The sequence below is a fragment of the Babylonia areolata genome, chromosome 27 (genome assembly GCF_041734735.1).
Source record: "Babylonia areolata isolate BAREFJ2019XMU chromosome 27, ASM4173473v1, whole genome shotgun sequence".
Lineage (NCBI taxonomy): Eukaryota > Metazoa > Mollusca > Gastropoda > Neogastropoda > Buccinidae > Babylonia > Babylonia areolata.
In genome coordinates, this window is record NC_134902.1 from 29,480,474 (window position 1) to 29,497,224 (window position 16,751).

At 45.4% G+C, this 16,751-nt stretch overlaps 1 protein-coding gene across 1 annotated transcript in view; it reads right to left on the reverse strand.

Moving 5' to 3' along the window:
• LOC143301053 (uncharacterized) overlaps positions 1-16,751 on the reverse strand; it is a 52,055-nt gene that overhangs the window by 8,117 nt on the left and 27,187 nt on the right. Inside the window, exons 13-20 of the mRNA XM_076615058.1 lie at positions 13,906-16,066; positions 12,088-12,224; positions 11,366-11,518; positions 9,374-9,586; positions 7,347-8,596; positions 1,952-2,096; positions 1,047-1,211; positions 44-133 (exon numbers count right to left, since the gene is read on the reverse strand). Of these exons, the coding sequence (XP_076471173.1) occupies positions 44-133; positions 1,047-1,211; positions 1,952-2,096; positions 7,347-8,596; positions 9,374-9,586; positions 11,366-11,518; positions 12,088-12,224; positions 13,906-16,066 (4,314 nt within the window). The remainder of the gene's footprint in view (positions 1-43; positions 134-1,046; positions 1,212-1,951; positions 2,097-7,346; positions 8,597-9,373; positions 9,587-11,365; positions 11,519-12,087; positions 12,225-13,905; positions 16,067-16,751) is intronic.

The following is a 16,751-nucleotide window of genomic DNA, read 5'->3' on the forward strand; positions in this document are numbered from 1 at the left end:
ATACAACTAAGGGGGGGAAAAAAAAGGCCAAACAGCCACTGACCGCTTGTCTGCGTTGCTCAGGGTCCATGACGCTGTATGCTGCCCTTGGCTGGGCACGCATGTGGTGGGCCGGCTTGTAGAACACCTGGGGCTGTAACACACAACATTCACAGACTGTCACGCCTACTGCTGCACCATTCACAGACTGTCACACCTACTGCTGCAACATTCACAGACTGTCACACCTCCTGCTGCAGCGTTCACAGACTGTCACACCTACTGCTGCACCATTCACAGACTGTCACACCTACTGCTGCAACATTCAGACTGTCACACCTACTGCTGCAGCGTTCACACCTACTGCTGCAGCATTCACAGACTGTCACACCTACTGCTGCAACATTCAGACTGTCACACCTACTGCTGCAACATTCACAGACTGTCACACCTACTGCTGCACCATTCACAGACTGTCACACCTACTGCTGCAACATTCACAGACTGTCACACCTACTGCTGCAACATTCAGACTGTCACACCTACTGCTGCAGCGTTCACACCTACTGCTGCAACATTCACAGACTGTCACACCTACTGCTGCAACATTCAGACTGTCACACCTACTGCTGCAGCGTTCACACCTACTGCTGCAGCATTCACAGACTGTCACACCTACTGCTGCAGTGTTCACACCTACTGCTTCAACATTCACAGACTGTCATACCTACTGCTGCAGCGTTCACACCTACTGCTGCAGCATTCAGACTGTCATACCTACTGCTGCAACATCCACAGACTGTCACACCTACTGCTGCAACATTCACAGACTGTCACACCTGTTGCTGCAACATTCACAGAGTGTCACACCTTTTGCTGCAACAGGCAACATCAAGAGACTGTCACCTTGCACAGTGCACTATCTGTGTGCTAGTGTGTGTGTATGTGTGCAAGTGTGTGCGTGTGTGTGTGTGTGCATGTGTGCGACTGTGTGTATGTGTGCGTGAGTGTGTACGCGTTTATGATAATTTCAGTGTTTGTCTGCACTTTCTGATGTATACCATTACCTGTCTTTCCACGCTCATATCGGTGTCTTCGGTAGTGTCAGGCAGTTGGGGACCATCTTCAAAGAGGTTGCGGCGGAACTTGACGGGAATGGTGGCATCCTTCTCTGTGGGCGTGGTGGCCAGCTGACTCATCTTGACAAAGGGTTCGATCCTCTCAGGAGGAAACTGGACACAAGGAAGGTGACACACATGCCTAAAATAATACATGCCTATGATAATATAAGTAATACTTATTAGCTGTCTAAAATCTCACCTTTAGGTAAAAAAAAAAAAAATCATGAGCAAACTGAAAATTTCAAGAATCAGAATACGCAATCAGTCAAATTTATAAAAATATTTTTATTTCAATATTTATTTCATTTCATTAATCTAATCTATCTACCTGATCTTATTTCATCTTTATTATCATTAAAAATATATAAAAAATCCCTCAAAGCCTGAATAAGCATGTTGGGTTATGCTGCTGGTCAGTTATCTGTTTTGCAGATGCCTGCAGTACATATGGATTTGTCCGAATGCAGTGATGCCTCCTTGAGCAACTGAACTGAACTAGGGCCACCAAGACTGATGGAGAATTCACACTTGCTGGGAGTGTACAAAAACTAGAGATTTTCCCTGTCTGTCCTCATTGTAAACATAGCCACCATACATTCATGGTTTTCTTTCCTGAAGGTGTTGTGGTGTCTTTTTCTTCTGTTTTTTTTGTGGTGCAGTTCTCTCTCCATCTTCTTAATTTCACACATTCGCTTCATGACAGCTAGCCGTCTTTTCAGTTGAGTGCCCTGTCTCAGGTGTGCCTGTGTATGGGGGGACTCAAAGTGAGAGGCATGGCAATAATGATGCCACTGTAACAGTGCAGATGATTGGGGGTTGGGGGGGGAAAAGAAAAAAAAAAAAGGACTCACCTCCTCCTCTTCCTCCTCCTGCTCCTCTAGCTGCTCCTCCTCCATGCTGGCAGTGGAACCCTGGGTGTCTGACCCTGACATGGATGAGAACAGAGGTTGTCTCCGAGGCCGCTGCACTGCCACACTCTTTGACGTCACTGGTTTCCTGCAAGTCAAAGAGAACATGATGAATATGACAAGAACTGAGTTTCAGTTCAGTGTCTCTCACATGCAGATGTCAAAGCATGTGGGCTGATCCATATGTGTCTTCTTCTTCTTCTTCTGCGTTCACTCGTATGCACAGGAGTGGGCTTTTACGTGTATTACCGTTTTTACCCCGCCATATAGGCAGCCATACTCTGTTTTCGGGGGTGTGCATGCTGGGTATGTTCTTGTTTCCATAACCCACCGAACGCTGACATGGTTTACAGGATCTTTAACGTGCGTATTTGATCTTCTGCTTGCATATACACACGAAGGGGGTTCAGGCACTAGCAGGTCTGCACATATGTTGACCTGGGACATCGTAAAAATCTCCACCCTTTACCCACCAGGCGCCGTCACCGTGATTCGAACCCGGGACCCTCAGATTGACAGTCCAACGCTTTAACCACTCGGCTATTGCGCCCGTCGATCCATATGTGGTACACCGCGTCTGTTGTAGAAAAAAAAAGACCAACAGATGCCTGACCTTCACTTAAACCAAACATGCTGGTCAGACCTTGAGAACTGGATGTAATTTTTCATCATCATCAACATCATGTTAGTGATGATGATGATAATAATAATGATAATAACAGCAACAATTATTACTATAGCACTGAATCTTGTGCAGATGTAAATCAGGGCTATGTCTTATCCAAAGTGAAGTGACAATGTCATACCATTAAACAAGTAGTACTATTATTACTACTACAACTACTACTGTTACTACTACTAGTAATAAGAATGACGATGATGATAATGAATGATGATAATGATGACAACAATACTAATACTACTTCTACTACTACTACTACTACTGGTAGTAGTAACAATAATGAGGAGGAGGAGAAAAAGAAGGAGAAATCAAATCAAATCAAATCATATTGTTTATCGCCCGGCCAACCACTAAGGCCATATCAGAGCTGACACCCCGTTAAAACCAGAAAAAGAAGAAGAATGATTACTTATTCTGCACTTTTTTCTCAAACAGATCGCAAAGCTCTTTATATGTATAAAACTCACTGACTATAAATGACGAAATAAAACAATAAACTAATTTACACAAACTTCAGACAGACATTGTAAACTCCACTGTGCACTGTCAGAATATGTTATGTCAAAGAAGGCACTGGCTTTTGTCTGTAATCACCAGCTGAACAGCAAGCAGATGAATGGGTGACTGACCTAAAGAATGAATATCAATTAACAATGCAGAATCATAAATAACGCCAGCACTTGCCTGCACATTCAGTGTTGAGTGTTGGAGGAAAACGCAAACAATGAAACATACACAGAATGCATATGCACTCAGATACACACACACTGAAAGATGCACACACACACACACACACACACACACACACACGCACACACACAAAAACACACACAAAGGCAAAAAAAAAAAAAAGAAAGAAAAGAAAAGAAAAGAAAAACATTGTTTCAAACACATACAGACACATAAACACATGCACATTTGTATACACAAAGTGAAAACTATTATCATTTTTATATGTACCACCTCAAGGACTTGACTCCAGAAAGATTAATTTGGTTTAAATGAGAGAATACTATCAGTTCCATAAGTCATGACCCCGAATAGCTTCTCTTCGGGAGCACACATATACATGTTTTCCCAATGTGCACCTTTCTCTGTCATTCTTTCCTGTTCAGTTCTTTTACAATGAAACCTTCCCACTAATTGTGTGTGCATGCATGTATGTGTTTTATCTTCAGTTTCACGTCTATTCACTGTAAGTGTTTTTAGACGGAAAGGAGTCAAGTAATGGATAAAGGAAAGGGAGTGCATGTGAATATTAGTGTAAAAAAGTATGTATGTGCGTGCATTCATGTGTGTGTGTGTGTGAGTGTGCGTGTGTGTGTGAGTGTGTGTGTGTGTGTGTGTGTGTGTGTGTGTGTGTGTGTGTGTGTGTGTGTGTGTGTGTGTGTGTGTGCATGTATGTGCTAGTGTACTGCTTATGATTATTGCTGGCTTGGTATTACTGCCCAGGTGAGGTAAGGTAATCGTTGCTTGTTTTCATTCAGATTGTTTTACCCTACAGTAGTCCCTAAAATGAATGAGCTCATATTGGTCAGTCTTTGTTCATGGAACACTAAAATACTTCTGGTTGCATAACATTGTTTATAGCAGAACTGAGAAAGTTCTGTAAACAACATTTGATAATATGCAGTCTTCAAAACACAGTGGTTTGTTTCTTTCTTGTCTTTCTGTCTTTCTCTATGTCTTGGTCTTTTTCACACACAGATTTCTTCCTTTGATAACTTGACCAACAAGATCTTGCATAAATTAAGATATCGTTTATTACTGTTCTTCTGTGTAGTTTGTGAATCTAGCATGAAGCTTAAGTGAACGTACTGACGAGTGAACGAGACACAACTTATTGTCTATTCAGTGAATTGATCGTTTGACTGCTATTTGTACTCACTAATAAGTAATTCGCTTTTCTATTCTACCTCAGTAATAAATCCAGCTTAATTTGTGTACAGTTTTAATGACTTGAGCAGACAGAGTAAGCACTGCGAATACATAGTAACTAACAGAATCTACTCCCCATACTGATACCTTTAAATGTGTCCACCCCTACCACCCTACATAACTTACATTTGCAGGTAACGAACAGTATACAGATTTAGATTTTCTGACATGACGTTGCCATGTTGAATGGGTTTTTTTTCTCTCCTCAACAACACCGCGTCGTCAAATGCTTCATATTTCCCCCCGAGTCTAAACAAGAATTTGTACAACCGCTGGTTTTAAACAACACACAGCTGTCTTCCCTACCTGTGTGAACGCTGTGTCGCGGTGAACACATACAGGTGGGGTGTGGGCAGAAGAAAAGATATATTTATGCACCCGGACACTTGTTTTTGCGTCGCTACGGAGGAGCGACTGCAGGAAGTGTGTAAGTTACTCCGCTTGCCGTTTGTGGACAAGGGTTTTTGTCTCCCCTGATGCAGCTTCAAAGACCGGGAGCCGAGATGCATGCTGAGCGAAGTAAAGAACTTTTACAAGGTTTACGCTAGTTTTGTACAAAGAAGAAAATTCTTGATGCTAAGCTCTGCTGAGATCGCTTTTGCGACCCAGCCATGGCTTTTTTTCTTCACTTTAAACTGTTCGACAACGTATACAACACAGGCTACTTTCAACCATATATTATTATACACTATCATAGACCATATAGACACTATCTCACTAATATCTCATAGACCACAGACACTAATATCTCATAATAGCGAGTACGTTTCAAAGTATATTGCATTTTCTGATACTTTTATACATTTACTTTTTTTTCTTTTTGTTGAATCATTTATTTCATTTTATCTAATGTTTTACCAATCGAAGTTAAACTTGCACAAAATACTAACACGTTCAAAAATCTCCTTGACAACAACACCATCTTAAAAGATGAATTTTTTTTTACTATGATGAATAAAACAAAGTTCTTGCAGAAGTGTACTTGCGTACACCGCCCAACAACAACCGGCAAAACAAAAGATGAAAAAAAAGAAGAAAAAAAGAAAATGGAATAAGTGAAGATGAAGATTCGATGGGGACATAAAAAGGCCGAGAGGTCTAGGCAGATGACTGCCAGTCCCGATACTACTACTACTACTACTACTACTTATAAACATGGGGCAGTTCCTCATGGGCTGGTCCGCCAGCGCACTGGGTTACTACATAGGCCTGTCGATCATCTGCTCCATATAATTTCTTTCTTTCTTTCCTTATTCATTTATTTATTCATTTATTCATTTATTTATCCATTTATTCATGTATTTATTCATTTATTTATTCATTTATGTTAAACGGCGGAGATGTACGTGTAACGTTTCTGGATCACTGAGTCCGCACGCTTTGACACGCTTTGACACCTCCGTGAAATACAACTTTTACAAATTTTGATTTGGGTGAGGATGGTGAAATTACTTTCAGTTCTTCCGATTCAGCGGCAGGATCTTTTCAGTTGTCTGTCTCTTTCACTACTGAATGATGAGCTTGTCTGTTGGATTATGAGAGAGAGAGAGAGAGAGAGAGAGAGAGAGAGAGAGAGAGAGAGAGAGAGATTTCAGTTAAGTCAGTATAACTCAATTACTATTGACTTCTACATGAATATTATGATGTGTGCAGATGAGAGTGTTGTGCATGCGTGGTGAGGCGAGCCTGTGCACATGCACACACGTGTGCGTGGATAGCATGAATCTCAGTGTCACTTTCTCCGCCTCTCTCTTTCTCACCCCCCTACACCCCGCACCCACCCCCACAAACCCGCTTCGTGCTTGCCCAGAGAGAGAGAGAGAGGAAGAAAGAAAGAGAGAGGGAGAGGGAGAGAATGCATGGCACGTCAGAGACAGAGGCAGAGAGAGATAGACAGACAGACAGCGCGTATACTTGAAATAATATTTGATTTTATCAATACTTTTTTTTTCGAAGGCATGTCTGTATGTGCACATATACATGTTCACCAGATTACATCGATTTTCACGGGGAAGTTCAAAGATATTATAGCTTTGATCTGCTGTGGGGGAAAAATCATTACGTGTTACTTGTCGTCTACAGCTGTTGCTGAAGAAACAGCCTTCACAGCCTCCTGTTTGTCTCCACCCACCTCCCCCCTCCCCCTACCTCTTTTCATGTCTCCATGTAGTGTGTGAGTTTGGTGTTTACTCTGTGTATGTGCGCACGTGTGCGTGTGTGTGCTTGCGAGCGCGCGTGTGAGTATGTGTGTAGGGCACATTTTGTGCTTTTTTGGTGCGATGGTTCATATCATTTTTTTTTTATTTGTTGTATTGTCTCGGGATGTGTGTGTGTGTGTGTGTGTGTGTGTGTGTGTGTGTGTGTGTGTGTGTGTGTGTGTGTGTCAAAATGTGTGTGTGTGAGCGCGCGTGCGTGCGTGCGTGTTTATGTGCTTTTTGTTGGTTTTTTGTCCTCTCGTATGTCTTCATGTGCTGCTGTCAGCTATTTCGCAATATTCGACATGTATTGTTCCATGTAAGGCGCCCAGAGCGCACCAAAAGTATGGGAAGTTTGCGCCATATAATTACGAGATGCTCGTATCATTATGAAGAACAGAAAGACGCAGGTAGCGTAATGAAGAGGATGCTTAGCAACACACACACACACACACACACACACACACACACCACCACCACCACCACCACCACCACCACAACAACAACAACAACAAGCACTCACCTGGTGTCCTGGTCTCTCTTCTTCTTCACCCGGTCCGCTGGGGTCTGCGTCTTTCTGTTCACACCCGTCGGCCCCACGGCCACCGATTTCACTCTGACGTCACCCCCTCTGCTGTCGTCACTCGATGACGCCAGTGACGTCTGAGTCTGTATCGTGCGCAGAATAGGCACCAGGTCTTCAAGGCACTGGGTAGTCCTCGGGCCGGGAAACCTAGCCTCGGAGTCAGCAGGCAAGGTGGAATCATCGTCCTTGTCTGTGGAAGGTGAGCGAGGTGGCTTCGCGTGCTGGTGTCTGCGGCTTTTTCTGTCCGTGAGATCAGGGCCCTCCTCGCTGCTGTCTGGGGAGGACATGGAGCCCTTGGGGACCCCCTGGAGTTTTCTGGGCCTGGGTTCGGGTCCGCCTTCTGCGCGCTGTCTGTTGTCCCGGTTGGTGATGTGGCCAGACTTCTCTACGGGTTGGGCGTCTGTGTCGGTGTCAGGGGTTGTTGGCAAACTTTCCACGGAAGGGCGCGCTGACTGCGCCTTGGGCATCATGGCGAAGGTGAACTCATCCGAGGCATCCGTGTGGTCCGCCCGAGATTCCGCCTCTGGCTCGGCGCTGGTCTCAGATGACCCAGACCTGTCAGTCAAATTGTGGGAGGAGTCTCCCACGGCGGACACGACGGTGGACTGCGTGTTGTAGTCCGGAGTGGCGCTGCGCTTGCGCTTTCGTATGGAGCTGCGCAGTTTGCCCATCAGGCTGCGAGGCTTGGCCTGAGGGGGGGTCCCGCGGCGTGGCGAGGGCGACCTGGGCCCGTCTTCCTCAAAGCTCCTCTCCTGCAGGGCGAAGCTGTCGCTGGGCTTTCCGGTGGCGTCGCCGGTCAGCTCCTCCTGCGTCAGGCCCGTCTCAGGCATCCGCAGCACCTGCAGGTACTCGTTCTTGTAGGACTGACACGGCACCGCCCCCTGCCGGCCTTTCTTCTTCTTCTGCTTCTCCTCCTCCTTGCGCCTGGAGTATAGGTAGGTGTCTGACTTGGCCACGCTGTCCGAGTCATGGTCAGACCCCAGGTGGTGCTCCTCCTTCAGCCACTGGTCCATCATCAGACGCTTGCCGTTCAGCGTGTTCTCCTCGTCCTCTGACTCCAGGGACGGCGGGGGAGTCTTGCACGGGGAGCGGGAATCGGGCTGGGGTGTGTGTCCCGGAGTGCGGTCCACGATCTCTCCACGCTCCACGTCCACGTGCAGGTTGTAGTCATCCAGGGTGTCCCCTCGCTGCGGCAACAAGTAATACACACCGCTGTCAGTCAGGGGCACGGGGGTAGGGTGGGGGTGGGGTGGGAGGCTGGAGGTGGGGTGGGGCGCTTACTTTACTTGCTTTTCAATTTTTCATTCCTTCTTGGGTAAAAGAAAACAAAAAAGAAAAAAAAAAGAAAGAAAGAAAGCCGTGAGATTTATCTGTATGCGTGTATTTTCAGTCATCAGTATATGTGACCAGATTTAAAAAACCCAACAAGAACAGAATTCCATCATTTGCATGCGTGTGCAGTGTGTGTGTTCATACGTCTCTCTGGACAACGGTTTCTGGAAAACTGCGATTGCTGAACTGATAATATTGTATTTTGGACCAACAGATAATGGAAACTGATAAAGAACTAACATTTTCACTGAAACGTTACATCATCGTAGCAAAGTGGTTAGCACACACACACACACACACACACATACACACATGCGTTTAAACCAACACACAGGTATTCAAACATACTCACACACACACATACAAACGCCTCACCCCCACCACTGCCGCACACACACCCACCTCCCCCAACACAACTTCCCTGTTCTTCCCCCCCCCCAACCCACTCCGCCCACACACCAAGACCTGAGTGCTTTTAAGTTCGCAATCCATGTCTTATGGAATATCATGCATGTGCTCACAACGTGCTGCTTTTACTTTGTTTGCTGTGTTTAGTTTTTAGTGTCCATAATTCCTCTGATGGGTTTTACGACAATCAAATGAGGTCTGAGTTCTAAGTTCTCATCCCTCACCTGATACTTGGTGCCCACCACATCCGAGGAGAATGGCGCGGCTTTCCCGTGGTGACGACAGGAGCGGACGAGGAAGGAGAGCAGGATGAAGAGCAGCAGCAGCAGCAGGACGCACGGCAGCACCACGGCCACCACGAACAGCAGTCCCACGTCTTCATCAAACGGCGCTTCCAGCGGCGGCTGGCTGTGCAGGGGCCGCACGTGAGACACAACCTGCACACACATACACGAGCAACGCGTGCACGTACACACACACACACACACACACGCACAGGCACATGCACACAGACACAGATGCGCACACACACACACACAAACACATAAATAAACAACAGGCACATGAGACACCATCTACACACACTGAGGTCAACACTTGAGATACACTGCCTGCACAGAGACACACTCACACAGGTCAACAACAGGCACATGAACCACCATTTACACATACTGCACTGGGGTAGACTTGTGGCACACCATCCACACACTGAAAACATGTGACTCACCATCTACACCCTGAGGTCAACACGCGCCTCACCATCTACATACTGAAATCAACACGTGACTCACCATCTACACACTGAGATCAACACGTGACACACTAGCTACACACTTAGGTCAACACGTGACACACCTGCTACACACTTAGGTCAACACGTGATACACCATCTACACACTTAGGTCAACACGCAACTTATCATCCACACACTGAGATCAACACATGATACACCATCTACACACATAGGTCAACACATGACACACCATCTACAACCTGAGGTCAACATGTGACACACCATCTACACAATGAGGTCAACACGTGACACACCATCTACAACCTGAGGTCAACACGTGATACACCATCTACACACTGAAGTCAACATGTGACACACTAGCTACACACTCAGGTCAACATGTGACACACCATCTACACACTTAGGTCAATACGCGACATACCATCTACACACTAAGATCAACACGTGACACACCAGCTACACACTTAGGTCACCACGTGACACACCAGCTACACACTTAGGTCAATACGCGACACACCATCTACACACTGAGATCAACATGTGATACACCATCTACATACTTAAGTCACCACGTGACACACCATCTACACACTGAGATCAACATGTGATACACCGTCTACACACGTAGGTCACCACGTGACACACCATCTACACACTGAAGTAAAACATGTGACACACTAGCTACACACTCAGGTCAACACGTGACACATCATCTACACACTGAGATCAACACGTGATACACCGTCTACACACTTAGGTCACCACGTGTCACACCATCTACACACTGAGATCAACACGTGATACACCATCTGCACACTTAGGTCAACACGTGACACACCAGCTACACACTTAGATCTACAGGTGACACACCATCTACACACTTAGGTCAACATGCGACTTATCATCTACACACTGAGACCAACACGTGATACACCATCTACACACTTAGGTAAACACGTGACACACCATCTACAACCTGAGGTCAACACGCGACACACCATCTACATACTGAGGTCAACACGCGACACACCATCTACACAATGAAGTCAACACGTGACACACCATCTACACACTGAGGTCAACACGTGACACACCATCTACAACCTGAGGTCAACACGTGACACACCATCTACACACTGAGATCAACACGTGACACACCATCTACACACTGAGGTCAACACGTGACACACCATCTACACACTGAGGTCAACACGTGACACACCATCTACAACCTGAGGTCAACACGTGACACACCATCTACACACTGAGATCAACACGTGACAAACCATCTACACACTGAGGTCAACACGTGACACACCATCTACACACTTATGTCAACACGTGACACACCAGCTACACACTGAGATGATTGTTGTACTGCTTATCTTCTATTGAAGATGTTGCTGTCTCTTTTTCTGATGTCTTTGTAGTTATGTATATAATTCTAATTTCATGTACGTACGGGGTAGGCCAGAAGAGCGCTGAGCGCATTGGGCGTCAACTTGTTCAGGGTGGCGGCTGCCTCGCTGGCCGCTATCGGTTTCCCGTCCTCCGACATGTAGAACGTAACGTTGGTGAGGCCCGGGTCACTGCTGTTCCGGATGACGTCAGTAACCTGTGACGTCAGTGATGAGGAAAGTTTGTCATCGTGGCGTGGACGCGCGCGCACGAACACACACACACACACACTCTCTCTCTCTCTCTCACACACACACACACACACACAATATGCATACACACAGAGATACAGAGCACAGGAGAGAGAGAGAGAGAGAGAGAGAGAGAGAGAGAGAGAGAGAGAGAGAGAGATGGGGAAGGTCTCATATAAATTATAAATTGCATACAAGAATTTTGAAAAAGATTTTAAATTTGTACAAGAAATATGAAACATGTGCACGAGAGAGAGAGAGAGAGAGAGAGAGAGAGAGAGAGAGAGAGAGAGCGAGAGCGAGAGAGAGAGAGAGAGATTGAATAGGAAGGTCACATATAATTAAAAACTACAAACAACAAGAACAATTGATAAGATTTTTTTAATTTGAACAAGAAATATATAATTTGCAAGTGCCACTACTGTTGTTGTTTTTTTTGTTTTTTGTGTGGGTTTTTTAAGGGGGGGAAAAAAGAAAAAAAGAAGGAAAAAAAAGCGTAATTATCCTGTTCCACCATGGCACTTGTCAGTCTTACCTCGGCTTCAGTCTGTAGTCCCGCCTGCCTTGCGGCGTCACGTTTACTGAGACGTCCACTGGCAATGACGTCATCAGGCAGCGCGTGCCTCTTCCGTCGTCGGATTTGCAGCGCTCTCTGATAAGCCGTGACCATGCCTGGAAGAATCTTTCATTGGTTTACAAAAGTCTTTTCCAAGTCTCAATGAGAAAAGGTATGAACAGTTTCAAAGATTAATGCTAAGAATATCATTACCATGGATTTGTCAAAAATCGTCAGTCAATGGCAAGGAAAATAGGACAGAGGCAAATTTAGCAAATTTATAAATTCTGTTTTCATGTTAACCTTTGTTTGCATTGCGTCTGGATATGAAAGTTACAAATACAAGGAACTTGAAAAGCTAAATCAGCTTCGTGTATGAGAAGACGGATATAGTTACTTGAATAATAAAAAGAAGTAATATATTGCATTATAATGCAACGCTACACAACATAATGCTCTGGGTCTAAGTTAGCTCACAATTACCACCATCTGAGTAAAACCAAATCAAACCAAAAGAAACAACAACAACAACAAACAAACAAAAAACATTCAAACATGAACTGAGCGAATTTAAACTCTTTCTCTCATCAGTACTAGGGAACTGCTGTCATTCTGAGCACCTTAACTTGGCACTTGATTAAATTAGAAACGACGACACGGAAATACATGAATACAAGTTCAGATAGTAAAAAACACAAAATACTTCAGGTATCAAAGACTTGTTTTCAGTTTTCAAAAAAAGCTCAATTCGTTACCATGTGCTGCTCATTTGAGCAATCTGTGCATGAAATATGAGCAGGAGTCTTTAATATGCGATCATGGTTGTCATGTGCCCAAATTACCGACACGCAAAATAAAAAAATTAAAGGCAAATAAAACAACAGGTGTCATTAATGTGTTTAGACACAGATGCCGCAAGACGTAAGCAGTTACGTGGGCAAACGAAGTCAAATATATATATATATATATATATATATATATATAAACACCGTCGATTACAAAATAGTCTCGGTATGTCAGGGAGACAAACCGCAAGACTAACTGACTTGTTAATATCATATGTCATGTAATATCTTGTACACACAAAGACACAAAAAACATACACGCTTTCATGCAAACTGCTCAGGTTACCAACAACCGATGTGTCCAAGTTAGCATCAGTGTTTTTATTGGTTTCGTCATACCACGTGCTTTTGGCGTTGAACAACTGGCTTCTTAGACTGGTAAAGGGTTGCTTTGTTAGTGGGTAACAACTGTTCTTCGTCAATTTCAGTAAAGCACGGAAGGCTTCAACTATTCTGATGACTAGATTGTACATAGGAGAAGGTGAAATTCATGGAAAAAAAAAGGGTTCAAAGTACTTCCCGCAAAAGAATCGACTGGAAATTTCTGACGTGGAACAAACACATTTAGTGTGTTTCTGCTCTTTGCATCAAAGTATGACATATACTGTTGGGTGGCTGGAACAAAGGGGTGCTCATGTTTCCAACATCCTCAAATTACCTGCACTTCCCCTGTCAGTATTTTAGCCAACATCAACCATTTGAAGACTATTGTCGCGTCATCATTCTGTCATTTTTCGTCGGAAGCTTTTACACTGAGCTTTAAAAAGTCCATCGAACTCCTTGTCTGTCTGTCTGCCTTTCTTCTCTTATATCTATAGTGTAATTTTTCAAAAGCGATGGTAACACGCGAGTCCCCACCCCTATTGTCAAGGGAAGAAAATGCCTTGTCAATAAACCCTGTCTGTCTGGTCTGGTCTGTCTGTCTGTCTCTCTCTCAGGGATGTGCACTGACCTTGTTCAAAGCTGTTCCTGAAGTCTGGCCCCTGTTCATCCTGGTCTGGCCGCAGGGCCAGGTCCACCCTCAGCAGGGCCTCACGTACATCCTCAGGGCGGGGCCCTGCTGAGGATGACGGGGGAACGGCGGTCTCTGTGGGAGACGGGGAAATGGTCCACGTTGGGGCCAAGGACGTGGGCGAGGTGGCTGGAGTGGAGATGGGTGTGGATGACGTGGAAGGTAAAGATGGCGTGGATGAAGGAGATACTTCTGGAGTGGATGTGGTCGAAGAAGAACCTTCTGTAGAAGACGTGGTTGAAGAAGAACCTTCTGTAGTAGACGTGGTTGAAGAAGAACCTTCTGGAGTGGATGTGGTTGAAGGAGAAACTTCTGGAGTGGATGTAGACGCAGATGATAATTCAGGAGAGGATGTGGATGTAGACGATTCTGGAACAGATGTCATCATGGATGAAGATGATAAGTACGAAGAGGATGTAGATGAAGACAATTCTGGAGTAGATGAGGACGTGGACAATGATTCTGGAATGGATGTAGTTGTAGATGTAAATGAAGGAGACAACCACGTCGACGAGGTCACTTCAAGCATGGACGTGACAACTTCGCTGCTTCTGTCCTGTGACGACACTGCTGACGGCGACGTTACAAACGTTGGGAACAAAGAGGTGGAGGACATCTGGCTTACTGTAAAGGTTGTTAACGAAGATACGTTGATGACGCCACTCTCTGTCGCCGTACTCAAAGCGGATGACAGCATGTGCGAGATCTGCGTTGACAGAAAATCCCCGCTCGTACTGGACACGGGAGTCACTGTTTCTGAAGGGCTTAGGGTTCCGATTTCAGCACTGGAAAATGCCGACGTAACGGGCGGAGACACAGTGGGCTCTGACACCGGTGTTGTCACCAGGGGGGTTTCTGAATGCATGGACGTCAGCCTTGAAGGGAGGCTTGTCATCGTTTGGAATGACGGAGTGGGACTAAGGGAGGGAAAAGGCGTGTCCAACGAACGGGACATCTCTTCACTGGATGCCTGAACACTGGAAAATGACACTAAAAACGAGTCTGACTTTGACGGCACTGAACTAAACGATACTGTTTCGGACTCCGTCACACTTGACTCCACTTGCGAGCTCAGAGCGGTGTCTGTCACTGATGGCAACGCAGAGCTTGGACGTTGGTCTGTGGATATGGCTGGGAATGATGTAGCAGCGCTGGACAGTGGAGACCAGGGCGCTGAAGCCGATGACAGGCTGGAGGTCATAGTGGACGAAACAACAAAGCCAGGTGTCAGAAACGTGGACGCACTGGTCATCGAAGTGGGGGTGGTCAGCACACTCAGGGAGTGACCACTTGCAGAGCCTGTCGGCAGCATCTCGCTGGATAGTAAAGTGGAACCTGTCGACAACATTTCACTGGATATTACAAAGGAACTTGTCAAAAATATCGCGCTGGATACTCCTGCGGAACCTGTCAATAACATATCACTGGACACAATAGCGGAATTTGTCATTAACATATCACTGGATATGACAGCAGAACTTGTCACTGACACACCGCTAGATATGACAGGGGAACTAGCAAAAATCATCTCACTGGAAAATCTAGTTGAACCTGTCAATAACAATTCACTAGATACTGCCACGTAACTAGTCAATAATAGCATCCCACTGGACGTTACAGTGGAACTTGTCAACAACGCCCCTGACTGGGTGGACTCTGAGGCGGACGCAGTGGTTGCAGATCCAGAAATGCTGGGGAACGTTCCAGTCTTTGTTGAAAGAGAACCAGAAATGGAAGGCGATGCATCTGGTCTTGACGAAGGCGGCTGTGAGGCACTGGGTGAAGCACCAACGAGGGAACTGGACAAAACAAGAGAACCTGAGCCACTGTCAGGTCCACTGGACACACTACCGATGCTGATGTCCATGGAAGCGGAAAATGACGTCAGAGCTGACACTGGGGTTCCAGATGACGTCAGCAAAGGAACAGTGAAGTCCTCAGAGGGGTTGAGGTGGGTGGAGTGGGAGGGGGTGGTTGCTGAAGAAGACCGTGTAGTGGTGATAAAGATGGTGTCCGTTGTGATGGCTGCCAGATGAGAGGTGAGGGAAGGCAGCGCTGTGACGGTGTTGCTGACCGCGACTTGCTTGGTCAGACTGACCACCTGCAACACACACAGAGTACTCTTTCTCTTATAATGTGGTAGTAATCTCTCTCTCTCTCTCTCTCTCTCTCTCTCTCTCTCTCTCTCTCTCTCTCTCACCAAATCTGTATTATCTCATTTAAATCTGACATCTTAAACATTTTACTTGGAAACTGATCTGTTCTCATTAAGTTGCAAACTGGCTGAACGTGTCGTAAGATTCTGTGTAATGAATATTGCTGATTCGACTAATTGATAAACGATACACAAGTCTGATGAGGGTTTATCACCTGGTCACAGAGCGTCTTAAGCTAACAACAGAAAGGGAACTGCAACTAACAACAATATATTGAATATTGCACAACAAGGGAAGAAGCAATGAATCCCACGAATTTCACAGTAAACTGTCAGAATGTACAGCATGTGTGCTTTCGCCGACCGAACGGTTCGGCCACAAGGTTCAATAATGGAAAACACACTTTCGTCCAAAAAGAAGAATACTGCTGAAATTGAAAACGTATGCTGTTCCCTTTACCAGGACTGAGTAAAGAAAAGCAGAGTACGTGTAACCCATATGACAAAAAAGGCACAAGACAACGATGTCTGCCTGTCAGCTTGAACACTTTGCATTTCGCTGCACGCTGTAATCGGCGTAGGCAGACATTCTTTTTTTTTCAATATTCTTGCTCACCCGACACTATGCATA